Consider the following 15,677-nt stretch of genomic DNA (forward strand, 5'->3'; position numbering starts at 1 on the left):
TGGGGACCGTATTTAAATTACGTAACAGCTTAATTGGAGGGGGGGGGGTCAAGGCATTTCGTTAAGAAAGGGGGAGGGGGTCCTTCACTCATGTACGTAATTTTTGAAAATTGGCAAAGACTTTCACTTGAAGATTAGCTTTTTCATTAAAAAAAACAAGAATCCAACCAACAAATTTGGACCAGAACGAACAAAAGAAAGCAACAAAAAAAAAAATAAAATAAAAATTCGATTATCAGGTAGCAAAGAGAGAGCACTTTTTTTTAGTGCTATCATTCTTTACTTATTACATTTTTCTTGCCTTGATACCACTACCGAAACGCTGATAATGCAATTTTTATTTTTTTTAAATTTTTATTTTGAATGTTATTACATTATAACTTGGCGGTTATAAAAATAAAGAAGACAAAAGAAAGGAGAAGGAAGGAAGGGAATGTGGTTGGCTTCTCATTTTTCTTTCCTCTTTTTTATTTTTACCCGAAAATTATTTTTTTTTAAATTTTTTTTTCGGATTACAATAGGAGTTTTTTCTTTTCTGTTTTTTTGGTTTTGTTTGTTGGTTGTGGTCCAAATTTGGTCATTGGATTCTTTATTATTTTTAACAGAAGTTTGTATCAATTTGGATATTGGACGTTAAATAGGATTTTTAATTTGGATTTTAATCTAATTTAAATTTCTTTAATTTTGATTATCTTTTTAGTCATAAATTTTATTATTTAGTTGAAAATTTAGAAAAATTCTCAAATAGACATCCTTTCTATTAGCAAATTCAAGTGTTTAGTCAAAGTTCGTCTTTTTGGGTTGGAGAATCAACTATTGCCGTAGAACATTTACGTTTTGTTTAAAATTTATATTTTGTTGTTGATAAGTCAACTGAAATTTATTTTGGATGGAGAATATTTTTTCTAAAAATGTGTCTTTTTGATTCAAAATTTTATCTTTTTATTAGATATATTACATCGTCCTCGGATAAGAATGAAACTATTTTGTTGATAATTCAACTATTTCCTAGAAATTTTGTTTTTCTTTAAAATTCGTATTTTTGTGTTGAAAAGCCAATTCAAAATTTTTTTTGGAAATTTCAAATATTTTTTTGAATATTTGTCTTTTTGAATTAAAAATTCACCTGCCATACTAGAATGTTTATTTTTCTTGAAAAAAATGCAACTGTCTGGTTAAAAATGTAATGAAGTTGTTAAAAGCTTATTATTTTTGGTTTAAAAATCGACTATTTAATAAAAATTAACTTATTGTGAACAGGAATCTTCTTTGGATCAAAATTTAACTATTTTTCCAATGTTTTTATTTCCAATTTCACATGTTTTGGAAAAAATGTTATCTTCCTTCAATAAAATGCGACAATTTTGTTCAAAAGTTATACTTTTTGGTTGAAAATTCTAATACTTTGTTGAAAATTTGATTGTTCTGCAGGAAACTTACTTTTTGTTTAAATTTATTATTTTAGGGTAAAAAAGAGAACTTAAATCTTTTCTGGATGAAAATTCGACTATTTGTTGGAAATTAGTTTTTTTTTTAATTAAACAGTCATCTGTTTTAAGAGAAATTGCATCTTTCGTGGATAAAAGTGAAACTATTTGATTGAAAATTCAACTTTAAAATGAAAATTTGTCGGTGTTTCATTCAAACTTCCTTTGTTTTAGTACAAATTTTATCTTTCATGGGTAAAAATGCAACTATTCAGTAAAGAATTAAACTATTTTGTTAAAAATTCATCCTTTTTGGTTGCAAAAATTCGTCTTTTTGGACTAAACATGTAATTTTTACTTAGAAACTTTTTTTTTTTGAAAAATTCATATTTCAAATTTTAAAAGTAAACTGAAATCTTTTTCGAACGGCAATTCAACTTTTCCAACACGTTTGTTAAATAAAAATTGAACAAAAATGAAATTTCAAACCCCAAAAATTTTTTTAACCCCACAAAAGAGAATCTTCAACTGAAAAAGATCAATCTTAGAATAGGCGACGGATTAAACACAATCTTTCAAACAAAAATAGTTGAACACTCAAGCAAAGAAGATTAATTTTTAACCAAAAGGTGACATTTTGATAAAAAAATTACATTTCTGCTAACCCAGATGATTTTTTGAATCAAAAAGATAAATTTTGAAAAAAACATTGCGTTTTCTATTTAAAAAGATTTTACTTGAATTTTCACTATCGAAACATGAATTTTTAAACCAGAAATAAGTTTATACGAAAAAAATGGAATTTTTATTTTAAAAAACCCCAAAAAAAACGAATTTTTAACCAAAAAGGATGACTTTTAATCAAAACTGTTGAATTCTCTTCGAAACAGTTGAATTTTTTCAACAAAAACATCTTTTTAGTTCAAAATTAGTTTTCTTTTTGGATTAAAAGTTCCATTTCTTTTGAAAAAACTGATTTCTGGTTTAAAAATTCATACTTAGATAATGAAAAGTCAACTAAAATCTTTTTAAACTGAAAACTTAACTCTTTTTTTCTTTAAAATTGATCTCGTTTAATTAAAAAATCAGCTGGTTCAGCAGAAATGTAATTTTTTTAATGAAAATGACACTTTAGGTTAAAAATTAATCTTCTTTCCTTGAGTGTTCAACCATTTTGTTCATGGATAAAAATGCGACTGCTTGGTAAAAAATTAAACTATTTTGTTAAAAATTCATCCTTTTTGGTTGAAAAAATTCGTCTTTTTGAATTTTAAATTAAAATTTTTACTTAAGACACTTTTTTTGTTGTTAAAAATTCAAATTTGACATCACAGTTTTTTAACGGATATCTACGTTTCGAGACCCACTGAATCCGAAAATCAAGTTTTTTCGATGGCGTCTGTTTGGCTGTCTGTCCGTCCGGTCGGCCTTCCGTAAACACGATAACTCTCGAAAAAATTAACGGATCAAATCGATCTTTGGCAGCCTGTTTTTAGATCATAAAAGAAAGGAATAATTCGTTAACCAGCAATTTTTCATTAAAATTCAAAAAGTGAGCGTATTTCGAGAATTTTTAAGACCATTTTTACTGAATTTAATAATTTTATGTGCGGATATTTATAGTATTAAAAAAGGTGAACAATGTATCCTAATGACTTCTTTTGACAAAAAGAAAATTCTCAAAGTCATAGAATTTTCAAAATTTTTAAAATCAATCCAAAATCAAAATTTTAGGCCAAATAACCTACGATATGAAAAAGTCAAGATAAGAAAAACATTTATTTTTAAAAGTCCTATAAGATCATCTTAACAAATGTTGGAATTTTCTTAAAAAATCGAAAATTCAAATTTTAATTGCACAAAAGTAATGAAATATAAAAAAAATCCATTTTGTGCTCAAACTATACAGGATAAGAAAAAAGACGAATCAACAAAAATTGTGATAAAAAAAAAGGTCTACAAATTCGTTGATTATCACTTTTTGATAGGGCGTGAACTTCTAGTTTTATTCGTGAAAAATAACATTGAAAATGAGAAATAAATAAAAAAATTGTGGAAAAACGACACAAGTTACGAAAAAAAATGATTTAAGAAACATTCTTTATCCGAAAAAGAGCTAAAAATTTGATAAAAATCACTTTTTGATAGGACACGTAGTTTTGGGTTTAATCATAAAAATGCCATTAAAAATAAAAATGAAACATTTGTTGATAAACAACAAAACGTACGAAAATAAATTTATAGAAAAGTTATTAACCCAAGAAATCGATATAAATTTGTAATAATTTATTATCAAACGACGCAAAATTTGAAAAAACTCTTGAAAGGTTTTGAAAGATCTTGAAAGATCTTACGAAATGTCTTGACCGTTTTCCAATAGAGCTCGTAATTTTGTTTTTATTTATTGTAAGTAATATGCAGAAAACTCCAATATTATGCCAAAAAACGTGAGATACGTAAAAATCTAAAAGAAGACCTTTGGGATATTTTGCTTTATCCACAAAAAATTACATGAAAACCATAATCCTATTCTTAACATAACATCACGAGACAGAGAAAAATGTGTGAGAAAAGTGTTGTAGTTTTTTATTTATTTTAATGTAGTTCAGAAAATACACATTTACCAATTTTCTTTCAAAAATCGAGATTCTATGTTAAAATTATTAAAAAATTAAAAGAACAATATTTGAACGTTTATGATCAACGAAAATAAAAAATTAGACAAGGAAAGGTCAGGGGATTTTAAAAGTGAATTTTTTGGCTTTATTTTATTAGCAATAGAAAAAAAATTCTGAAAACAAAAATTACGTAATTTAAGTACGCCCCTAATTATATTCAAATCAAAAAAATAAACGTAGTATCTTTTATTTTTTTAATGACAATCAAAAAACATTTAAAACCCAACCTCTTTAAATTTATTCAACACCCTTTTCAATTTATTTTGTCTCGGAAAATGTGTTTGATCAATATATAAACATTTTTAGGTTTTTGTAAATGTTTTTTGATTGTACGAGGGGTGTTCAAAAATTAAGTTTCCCTGGTCTGCTGTTTTGCCCCAGCACCATCTAGCGAGCTGGGACCGAACATAGTTTCAGTTTAGGATATACTGATAAGAGCGGAACTGGTCTTAGCTGCCGAAAAATTTTTTTTCATTACTACCCGCTCTGAAACCATGGAGCTACCTGTGAAAAACGTCTCCACTTGTAAGTTGCGTGCAGTTATTCGCTTTTTAACTACAAAACGGCTTAATGGCAACGACATTCACACTGAATCAGTTCATATTTATGGTGACAAATGCATGAGTGTGAAAATGGTGCGTCGGTGGCGTACATATTTTTTCGAGGGACGCGGAGAAGTTTATGATGAGCAGCGTGCAGACAGAGCAAAAACCGCCATTACAGACAACGCAGTCGCAGCAGTCGAAAAAATCATTTTGGAGGATAGGCGCTTTACAATTGACAGAATTTTGGATTCAGTGCCTCCTGAAATCGATATTTGTCAGTGTGAATCTTGTTGCTATTCAGCCCTTTTACAGTTAAAAAGCGAATTTATTATCGGTATATTCTAAACTAAAATCATGTTCGGTCCCAGATCGCTAGATGGCGCTGGGGCAAAACGGCAGACTAGGGAAACTTACTTTTTGAACACCCCTCGTAAAATAAAAAAAATGATACGACATTTTGATTTACTCTGACTTTGATTAATCTAATTTTTCTAATGTTTTTGCAGCTCGTTGTAATGATTGCTATAAGAAAAGGTTTGGATTTGTTGTTTACTCAACGCGAATTAAAAATTTTGGATGATGTTATGCCAGAGACAAGTAAAAAAAGTGCCGAAGATCTCCGCCAACTGGAAAGCGGAGAGGTTAGCACGGCAATCCGAATTTTGAGAGCAATCTCCTGCCATAAATAGCACTCGAGCAGTGATCCCAGGGCAAATTGTCCTGTGGTCACAATTGCTCTCACCACCAAGGATTCGTCTGATTTATACATTTAAAATTCAAATCATCCGTTCAACACTTAGTTTTAATATCAACAATAGCAATAATATAGATTTTCGAAACGAACCAGATTTTTTAAACCAACAAAACGTCGATTATCAGGCATGGAAAGCCTCAATATTTTAGAAGACATGTTAGTCTGTTAAATAATGAATCTAGGGAATTTATAGAAAAATAAATTGTAGGGAACCAATAATGTACACTTTATACTCGGAAGGATGCACTCAGAGAAATATTTCTTTTAAACTGATGTTTGCACAATGAAGAAAATTAGTTTAAAATAAAACAAAATTCATTCAAAGAAAACACCATTTCTTTGGAGCAAACAAATTTGTATCAACATTTTTTCTGAGTGTAACTGTCTTTTTCAGTATTAAATATAAACGATTTGTGAGGAAACAAATCAAGAGTGCTCACGACTATTGTAGTTTAAATTTCCTTGTAAATATTTCGACTGTCGGTGAAGAAATGAATTTCAAAGTGATCCAGTTTTACAACTTGACCGAAGTACTCTCAAGGAATTTTACCTGGCACTTTCGTGTTGTATCAAAATTGTGTAACAAAGCTAGAAACATTTTGAAGAAGGGTACCAAGCATTAACTTTTTGAATGCGATTCCTTTTATACTCTTGTACTTTTTGACCAGTTTATTAGTGAGTGAGTTTTCCTCAAAATTCAAAATTCTCCAATGTGTACTAAACTCAGTTTGTTTACGCGCTGCGATTGGTTGGTTTCTGAATAATTAGGATAGCCAATCTGTCGCATATCAGTATATTATATGCACTTAGACATTCATGACAAAAGCACACACCTGCAGCCTACATACCCATATTATTTTGTGTAAATACACTGTTGTACCACTAAAAAAATATTTTTTTGGTGTTACTTTTTCCAAATATCAGTTAAGCGCCTCTCCTTCCTACTCAGTGTGTTATTTCTTCTACCAGTAAGCTTAAGGCCATGTGATGAGTGTAACAGCTGATCAAGACAGCCCTAAGATCAATATTTTTTCACCCATATTGAAAAATAAAAGTTCAAATAACGCGGAAATTTTTTTCAGAAAATGTTAATAAATATTAAAGGATCGTTTGTGGCCTTGCAAAGAGTTGGAGGAAGAAAAAAGTTTATTTATGCAAATAATGATTATCAACGGACACATTTAGGTTTTACAGCAGAAGTTTGACTTTTAACTTTCTCTGATGGTAATCATGCAATCTGTTTTACCTACAGACCCCTAGAAGTTCGAAGCTGTCTACTCGCTGCGCTAGCGCTGCTTTGACACAGCTGATTCCAGACTGATACGTATGCCAGACCAATAATAATGTTATTATAAAATAATAATGTTCTCCAAAATAGAAATTAAAAAAAAAACTTTTTTCACTATTCTAATTATTTAGAACCAGAGGCCAATTCTTGCATGCCTTCTATTTATCGTGCCAAATTTTTAACACAACATCTCATTCCGCGTGGACGTAAGTTGGGAAAGAAAACTTCCATTTCCTTTAGACGTAAGTTGGGAAAGAAAAATGGAAGACCAGGTTTGGTCACGTGACCCTCTCGTCACATGGCCTTACAACAATTTCTATCGTCTGGAGACTTAGGCTATGTATTATTCAAGTTCTAAAGGTATTACCAGATAAGCATCGGTACGTTTTGAAAAGTTCGCTACCGGCATTGAATTTTGCAAATTAGGATCGTACTATGCATGGCCTCTTTATTTATGTAATTTAGACTTTTATTTGTTTTTAGAGGAATTAATTTCATTAGAAAATGTCCTTAATTGATTATAGGATCTGAATGAAAATCTTGATTACGAAACATCGGGGAATCTGCAGATACCATTAGCTAATGGAAACATTATGAAGATACCGCTCACTAGCATTAATATCAGCGAAGAGGTGAACAAGAGTGGAATTTGGCAGCAAGTTAACAGTAATGAGAAGAATAAGCAACAGGAAGTTATAAAGTATGTTTAAGCATATACGAAGTAGAATGTTATTTTTTTTAACAAAGAAAAGAAAACAATGTCTTTCTTTAAATTCAGTAGATGTCCTCTTTCTATAAAATTGGAAAAAAGAAATTCCCTAATTTGTTTTCCGATTTTAACAGGTGCCCGTTTTGACTTGAAGTTTCCCATGTAAAATGCATGGGAAAAAATTAATTTTTTGACTTTTTGGAATAATTTTTTAGAGTTTGAACAAATTTGACGGGGAAGTATTTTTCCCCTCAAAATTATTACTATTCGTTTAGTGAAATGTTTAATAACATTGATTCACATATTATCAATTGTTTAAACAAATAGAATTTATTTAAATTTTTTGTTTGAAAATTAGTTTTTTCCCTAAAAATGATTAATATTGGTCTACTGCAGGGGTCTCCACAATTCACAGGTGCAGCATGACCGAGGATCGCTCGGCCTTTTTCAAGATCTGCCAATTTTTCTCGACAGGAAACTGAGAGGAAATTTATGACTTCTTTAAAAAAAAATCCCAGTTGCAATGGCTCGGAGAAACCCTTTTTCTGGTATAAGTTGAAAGAGCTTGAATTAGAAAGTATTTTATTTAAAGTATTTGAACTAAGTAATTGTCGATAATTGTTCACAAATAAATGTTTTCGACATTAATAATACTTAATAATAAAAAAATACTGATAACAATAAAAATAAGTGGTCAAAAATAAATTCAAGGAGTTCAAAATTTAACAGTTTTTTTCAAATTGAGAATCTGTAAATAAAATTATTCTAGAATAAAATTTCGAAAATAGAAAAAAAATTAAAAACTTTAAACATTGATTACTTAAAATTCAAAGGAATTGAAATGTTGAAACATTGAATGTTTCAAAGTCAAAACTGCTTAAGTTGTAGAATTTTCATTACATTTAAAAAAAATTAAAATTGATGCCATAAATTTTCCTATGATGGAAAATTAGGTTTGCGTCATTTTTGCTTCTCAAAATGTAAATTTTGTAAATTATAAGCCTTTAAATTTGAAATATTCGAAAAAACTTTTAAGGTGAAAAGTAATTTTTAATTTTTAATGGAAAAGTTTTGAAAAAAGGTTTCGCAACTGAAGGGGAAAATTTTTTGCATTGGTATTAACAGTTGTGGGTTAAAACTGAGTAGATCCGATATATTGGCCTGAGATTGCTAGTAGATACAGGACCTACCTTTGGAGATCCCAGGTCTAGTAGAATATTGATCAACATTATTTCATTCATCTCCAATTATTTAAACAAATAGAATTTTTTTAAATAATTTTGTTTTGATTGTTTAAAAATAAAAATTATTACTGGGAGTCTAGTGAAATATTTATCAGTAATGATTAATTACTGATTAATAATTAATTTAATAACAATTAATTAATCAGTAATATTTAAGTAATAATTTGTTATTAAAAGGAAATAATTAATTGAAGAATGTTAATTAATATTCCACTGAAGAAATATCAATAATTTTTAATAAAAAATGTATTTAAACAATTTCAATTTAAACCATTGGTTTAAATAATAAAAAATTATGAACCAATGTTAATAAATATTCCATTCGCCTAATAGTAATAATTTTTATTCTTTTTTTTAATTTAAAATTATAATTTTTTGGTCTCTTGAAATATTTGTTATCATTGTTTAATTAATTTTAAATTATTTAAAAAGATGGAATTTGTTTAAACCATTCTTTTTTAGAAAATTTTTTATTTTCCCAACAAATTATTGCTATTGGTTTAGTGGAATATTTATTAACATTAGTTTATTATTGTGAATTCTTTTAACATTGGGCATTTGTTTAAATATTTTTTTTATTAAAAATTATTAATATTTTTTAAGTAAAATATGTAGCAACATTGTTTGAATAATTTTATTTTTTGAATTTTTTAAATAAAAATTATTACCTAAATATTACTGATAAATTAATAATGATTAAATTAATTTTGAATCAGTAATTAATTATTACTGATAAACATTCCAGTAAACCGGTAGTAACAATTATTATTAAAAAAAAATTAGAATCGAAATTTATTAAACAAATTTCATTTTTTCAAATAATTGGAAATTAATAAACTAATGTTAATGAATGTTCCACAAGAACAATAGTAATAATTTTTAGGGAAAACAATGAATTTTGACAAAACAATTATTTTAGCAAATTTCATTTGTTGAAATAATTAAAAATTATTGAACCAATGTTATTAAATATTCCACCACCCTAATGGCAAATTATACCCTTCTTATGATTGTAAATAATTCAATGAAAAATGTTAAACTCATTTTGAAAGAAAATTACAATTTTTCTTGTTTTTGCATTTTTTAAAGATAAAAACCTCTTTTAATTAACTTATTGCAATTTACTGTGATTGGCACATTGTGTCTTAAATTCTTGTAGAAAAAGTGAAACAAGTAATATAAAATTATTATTTTCCATAAAAGTGAGATTGAAGATTTTATATTAATAATGTACAGTAAGAAAAAAAAAATTGTTTACATGCAAGGTTAAACCCGATTAAAAAGTTTTTCTTTTTGATAAAGTTTCAAAAAGAATTACACTTATTTGTTATTTTAGTTAATGAATAATAAAAAACAATAATTGCTTTTATTCATTCTACTTATTTTTCTTTGTTTATTGATGTATTCTCAAGGACACATAGAATGTTTAAATATACTCTTCGCCAAAGAGATTTTTAATTTTGTATTAAATTTTTCATGTTCTGTAATTCTTGTTAACAAATTATTGAATAAAACTCACATATTGATGAATTTCCGACCAAAAATAGGATACTTTCATTTTCAGTTCAAAAACTAAATTTCCAATAAGAAAAATTTTTGTTTGAAATCAATACAAAATTTTTATTAAACGCTGTTGCATTTTTCAAGTAAATAATATATTTTTTGTAAACAATAATGGGATCTCTAAATTTTCAACCAATATTGTTAATTTTCAACAAAAAAAAATGCGTTTATTTTGACTAAATACACCTTTTTTAAGAAAACATTCCAACGTTTAACTAAAAAAGAGGAGTTTTTGATAAATATCTTAAATTTGAAACCAAAGGATAAATTTTGGACGAAGGAGTTGAATTTTCCACAAAGAAAGATTTTTGTTTCCAGAAATCAATTGAGCCAATTTGTTAAATTTTCATACCAGAAACAAGAATTTTAAATTGTAAGGAAAGATCTTTCAACTTAAACGATGAATTTGGAACAATAATTTTTAACAAATTAGTACAACTTTAAACTTATAAGTGTAATTATCAACCTGAAAAGGCGAATTTTTGGGCTAAGAAATTGTTCTTTGTTCAAAAATTTGATGTGCGTGAATTAAAAAGAAATTATTGTTTATCAAAATAAAAATTGCCTTTTAATGTAAACTCGTTTATTCTGATATTATTTTTAGGATAAAAGGAAACAATGCTGAATAAAACGCATTGTATTCTTAAGAATAAGATATTAGTGACCTGGCAAATGAATTGTTTACAAAAATCATAATTGTTGTTAAAATACGAAACATGTTTTATTCTTGTGCTCTTCTTTAGTGAAGGAAAGAAGTAAATCTACTAAATAGTGAAATTTTCTGTGTTCAAAAATGCGCAATGAATTAACCTTATAAAAAAAATGGTTTATAAAAATATCAATTATTGTGAAAGTTTTATCTATTAATTTGTAAATGAACTAATTTGTTTCATTTAAAAAAGTACCAATAAACAGAACAAAGTAGGTAGTACAGATATAAAAAATTATTTTATTTTGTCATTCTTTAACTCAAATAACAAATTAGTGACACTTTGTTTTTAAAATCAGCTGTTATTGTTCTCTTAAAAATGTAAACAGGTTAAATTTAAAAAGAGAATTCAGAAATGGATTGAAAACTACGACTTGGCTAAAAATCTAGGGGATTAGCCAAATGAAGAAGTTCAGCAAAATCTTCTATTCAGGTGTTTTACCCAAACCTAATGAAAATTTCAAGGAAATTGCATCATAGTTTAATAGTGCAATTAGCGAAAATCAGGAGCACAAAAATTGTGAAAAACTTCGAACATCTATGGTAGAGGACAATAACATCAGTTCTGATAAAGATTCTCTACCAATCTCGAAAGATAACAAAAAATGACAATGACATTTTTTCAATGGCTATGAAATCTATTCTATGGGACCTAAAAGTGTTAGATCTTAGATTCACCTTCCATAATGTGTGTCCAAAAACCAAATCTCAGATTAATTTTGGGCACATATTAGAAACTTTTCGTCCATTTTCAAAGATGCCTCCCAAGCAGGTAAAAATAAAAAGTACACTGTTAATATTTCAGTTCTTTTATCTGAACCTACATCCGCACATGAAGAATATAGAAATTCTAGCCTTGGATCCCAAAAATTACCGAATGTACTTCTCAAATACCTCTCATTATCTCGATATGTTCAGCTTTATTTGGATCCGTAAAATTTTTCCAGATAAAAGAGAATCCTTAATTATTATCCTAACTGTCAAACCAGAAAAGAATGAACACAAAGACGTAAATGGGTTTTGGAAAAAAGTTCCTTAATGTGCATTAAATTGCTTCCAGACAACAACGAAGCTGTCTGGAAATACCGCATTCTATAAACCTTAATTGACTATAGTGTAGATGACTCAATGATCAACTTCATGACAAATTTTATCTTTAAAAGATTCATACAAGTAAGAGTTTGTTACATTTACTGATGTTCCGATCAGCAAATAAAAACCTATACAAAAATTCTTTTCGCTTGCTATGTAATAATGTTCTGTAGCGAAAGAAAATGACAAACAGCACAGGAACTCATTCAAAACTGTCTTAACAATTTGCAAGATTCGGCTGAGAAGAGTGGATTTAGATTTTCTAAATGGAAAATTACGTGCATCTTATTCTCTAGAAATCAATCATTGTATTAAAATCCCAGATTATTCTTGGTTAAACGCGAGTTGGAATTGTTTAAGGCAATTAATAATTATGGGTTTATCCTTGACGAAATCATCTGGAAAGTTGATTCTAAATGGTGACACAATGTCATAGAATTCCTTTCCAAAAGCAATTCGGGCGCAGACCAAAAAAGACCAGCCAACACTTACAAGGCTATTAGATTGAAATTGGATTATGGATACTAAATTTCTAAATCTGTAAAGCCTACTGCTTTGGGAAACGATTCCTCCCATATATAATACAGGCCTGATGATCGACTGGGACCTTTTTTTAGCTTATACACTATCTAGAATGAACACATATCTACAAGAATTAAAATTCGATATAACAAAGCTTACCTTGAGGAAACCAAACTTATGTGATTGAATGCAGAGCTGGATTTGCTGAATTATTACTCAGATTTTCAAGCCCTATTTCCATTTAAACTGATGGTTTAAAATCAACAAATGAATGTGCATGCACCATGATTACACCAAAAAATCACTTTAGCAATTGGGTGCACCAGCAGCCTGCTTGTATTTTCAGAAGTTAGTTGTTTTTCATTTGATTTGCACATAACTTCACAAAAAACAAATAAAAAACAAGTAATTTTCAATCATTAAGTAGGCTCTTCTTTCATCCAGCCGTTCAATTTCAGCATAGGTTACTATATAGCTTTAATCCATTGAGACAGATTTAATGCTGACAATTTAGGTCCTCAAAAAATCCAACAAATCTCATCAGATAGTGCAAGGAATTTGAATGATCATCATTCCTCTGGAATGATCATTGGAAATTCGCTTAAAAAACTAAGCTGAACCTGGTTTGAGTCTATTGTTACAAAAAGAAATCGACTGATTTTTAAAAACTTTAGCAGCCAAGTTAAGCTTACTAGGATGAAATTTGAAATTTGAAATAGGACATTTTTCTCTTGCAGTCAAAGAATCTATCAAACATATTGTAGTCGCTAATGAACACTCTACTAAATACGACCTTAAGCTTTTATTTAATTTGATAAAAAGACTAATTCCAATCTGGAATTTCATTTTCTTTCATAGATTAAAAGCTCTAGGAATTGAGAGGTAACACCTGAATGGTAGTTTTTCCTAAACGCCTGCGTTCGGCCAATTCCATAGCATTAAAAATGAATGAAACTAAAAAATTTTTTAAAATCTATAAATCTGTAAGGAACTGTTGTTTATAATATTTTGTTTCTGGGAATGCAGAGGCGGTAAGCAGAAAAAATCGACCAAAAAAGAAAATGCTCTATTGGCCGATGAAACAACAATGTTGACAACAATGACTGAGGAAGAGGAAGAAGACTGTGGAATCTCGATCAAGGTGACGCACGTAAATGTCTAAATTCTAAAGACTTCTTCCACACTCAAGTCACACACGACACATTGCGCACATTCTATGATTGTAAGTAGAATAATTTTTTGAATCGTAATCGCATCAGTAAATGGTGCACATACTGAAGAAATGCGAAAAAACCGATTTTTCACTCCTAAGAGTTTTTGGGACTTTTGGGTCTTTGATCCAAAAAGTAATTTTCGATTTGTATTTTGTGAATTTACAAAACTTTTGTACTCTTCCACACCTATCTGCCACTTTAAGATTCTGAATTGAAATATTTGTTTATAAATTTAGTTACAACAATGAAAATTCGATTCTTGGCATATTTACATTAATTGGCGTCACTAGTGATCTAAGACCAACAATATTTCTTAATCAAAAGTATTTTTTTCCCGAGACAAAGTCCAAGATGGGCTTTTGTTTATGAAAATTTTTATTAAGAAACGGGAAATTATATAAAGGTAAGACAAATATTATCTTTTGATAGGTCGACTTGATCCGATCAAAGGATAGTCCTTACAAGATGAACGGAACTGCTTCAGCTGAGACATCCGTGTAACAATAAATTGATTAATAAATTATTATAAATAAATATCGGCAGGGAGATTTACAATAGTTCTCTCTTCTGAAAATAGCAGGTATTATGTATAGTAGAATGAATTTGTTAAAACATAAGCAAATACGAAAATATATTTTGGTGTTGTGCAGTGGTTTTCTAGTCATTTTTAAATTTTCGCTAATTTTTATGTAACATTTTTGAATACACAGTAAGTTTTTCTATAGAAAAGCTCTTTATGAGAAAAATAAAATAGGCTTAAACATAAAATTGAATGCAAATTAAATTTATTTGAAAATAAATCAAATCTAATATTTTACTTTCTTCTTTAAGAAAGTGTTTGCTTTCGAAGATCTTCAAAATATAGAAACTGACTTTATGACAATCATTTTTGTCCAATTCTGTCGAATAGAAATTAACAGTTGTATCAATTTACATAATTATTCATTTTTATATCAGACTACTTTTAATATCAGTTAAATTTATTACTAAAGAGGAAAAAAATAAGTTGGAAACATTACATTTGAAATGTAACTTGCATGCTCTATACGGAAAACTTTGAAATTGAGATAAAATAAATTTCATATTTTATAAAATCACAAGCTAGATAAAAATAAGTTAAATTAAATTATTATTAGACCGGAAAAGGTTCATCATTGACACGATTATATAAAATGTTGTTAATTGAACTATAGCGTAAAATAGCTCAATTCTGTAATCACAAAATTTTTTATCATAAAGTACACACAAATATCTAGAAAAATTTTTTTCGCGGTCAAATGTGAAACGCCATAAAATAATTGTTTGTGTAATATTATTACGTATTAGTATGGACTATTCACGACTATACTATCGAAATCTGAATCAGTGAAAAATTGACTGATTAAAATAGTAATTAGACATATCATCGACAAATCAGTAACTTAACACTTATTTAGTATTCACTAATCGATTCAGAAACACAGTAGAAACATAAATTGTGAGTTTTATAATGAATAAGTGCAGCTATTATTACTTTTTTAGTTACTGAGGAAAAAAAAATTTCGTAACATTATACATTTTTTAAATTGTAATATCGCTAAGTTTTGACGTGTGAATATATGTATGAATACCTATAATGTTGTTAATAAATAAACCTTAAAAATAACATGTTTTATATTTCATTTACGTATGTATCTAAATAATAAATATTCTCCTTGTAAGTCAAGGAGAATTCGATTTGTTTTTAATGTTAGATCTCTTCGGGCTTCAATAGGATGGTGCGCAAACAAGAAATTGTAGAATAGGGCTGGAAAGGTGAAATTTATATTTAGGAAACAAATTTCAACCAATTCGCTGAATTTTCGAGAGTCACAAATTGAATTTTCTACCAATTTAGTGAAATTTTTGACACTAAAAGACAAAATTACTCTCAATGTCTGCTTCATCCTCGAT

At 28.2% G+C, this 15,677-nt stretch overlaps 1 protein-coding gene across 8 annotated transcripts in view; it reads left to right on the forward strand.

Moving 5' to 3' along the window:
• Window positions 1-14,432, forward strand: part of LOC117167566 (sodium-driven chloride bicarbonate exchanger) — a 103,249-nt gene extending 88,817 nt beyond the window's left edge. For 4 of the 8 annotated variants that reach the window (XM_033352595.1, XM_033352593.1, XM_033352596.1 and 1 more), the window contains 4 exons: window positions 5,157-5,291; window positions 7,217-7,392; window positions 13,558-13,681; window positions 14,175-14,270. In XM_033352595.1, coding sequence (XP_033208486.1) covers window positions 5,157-5,291; window positions 7,217-7,392; window positions 13,558-13,681; window positions 14,175-14,246 — 507 coding nt within the window. In that variant the 3' untranslated portion in view covers window positions 14,247-14,270. Of the gene's footprint in view, window positions 1-5,156; window positions 5,292-7,216; window positions 7,393-13,557; window positions 13,754-14,174 lie in introns of all 8 variants that reach the window. The other 4 variants (XM_033352599.1, XM_033352592.1, XR_004466412.1 and 1 more) reach the window with 3 other exon arrangements.
• Window positions 14,433-15,677: the final 1,245 nt, after the last annotated feature.

This window comes from Belonocnema kinseyi, chromosome 2 (genome assembly GCF_010883055.1).
Source record: "Belonocnema kinseyi isolate 2016_QV_RU_SX_M_011 chromosome 2, B_treatae_v1, whole genome shotgun sequence".
Lineage (NCBI taxonomy): Eukaryota > Metazoa > Arthropoda > Insecta > Hymenoptera > Cynipidae > Belonocnema > Belonocnema kinseyi.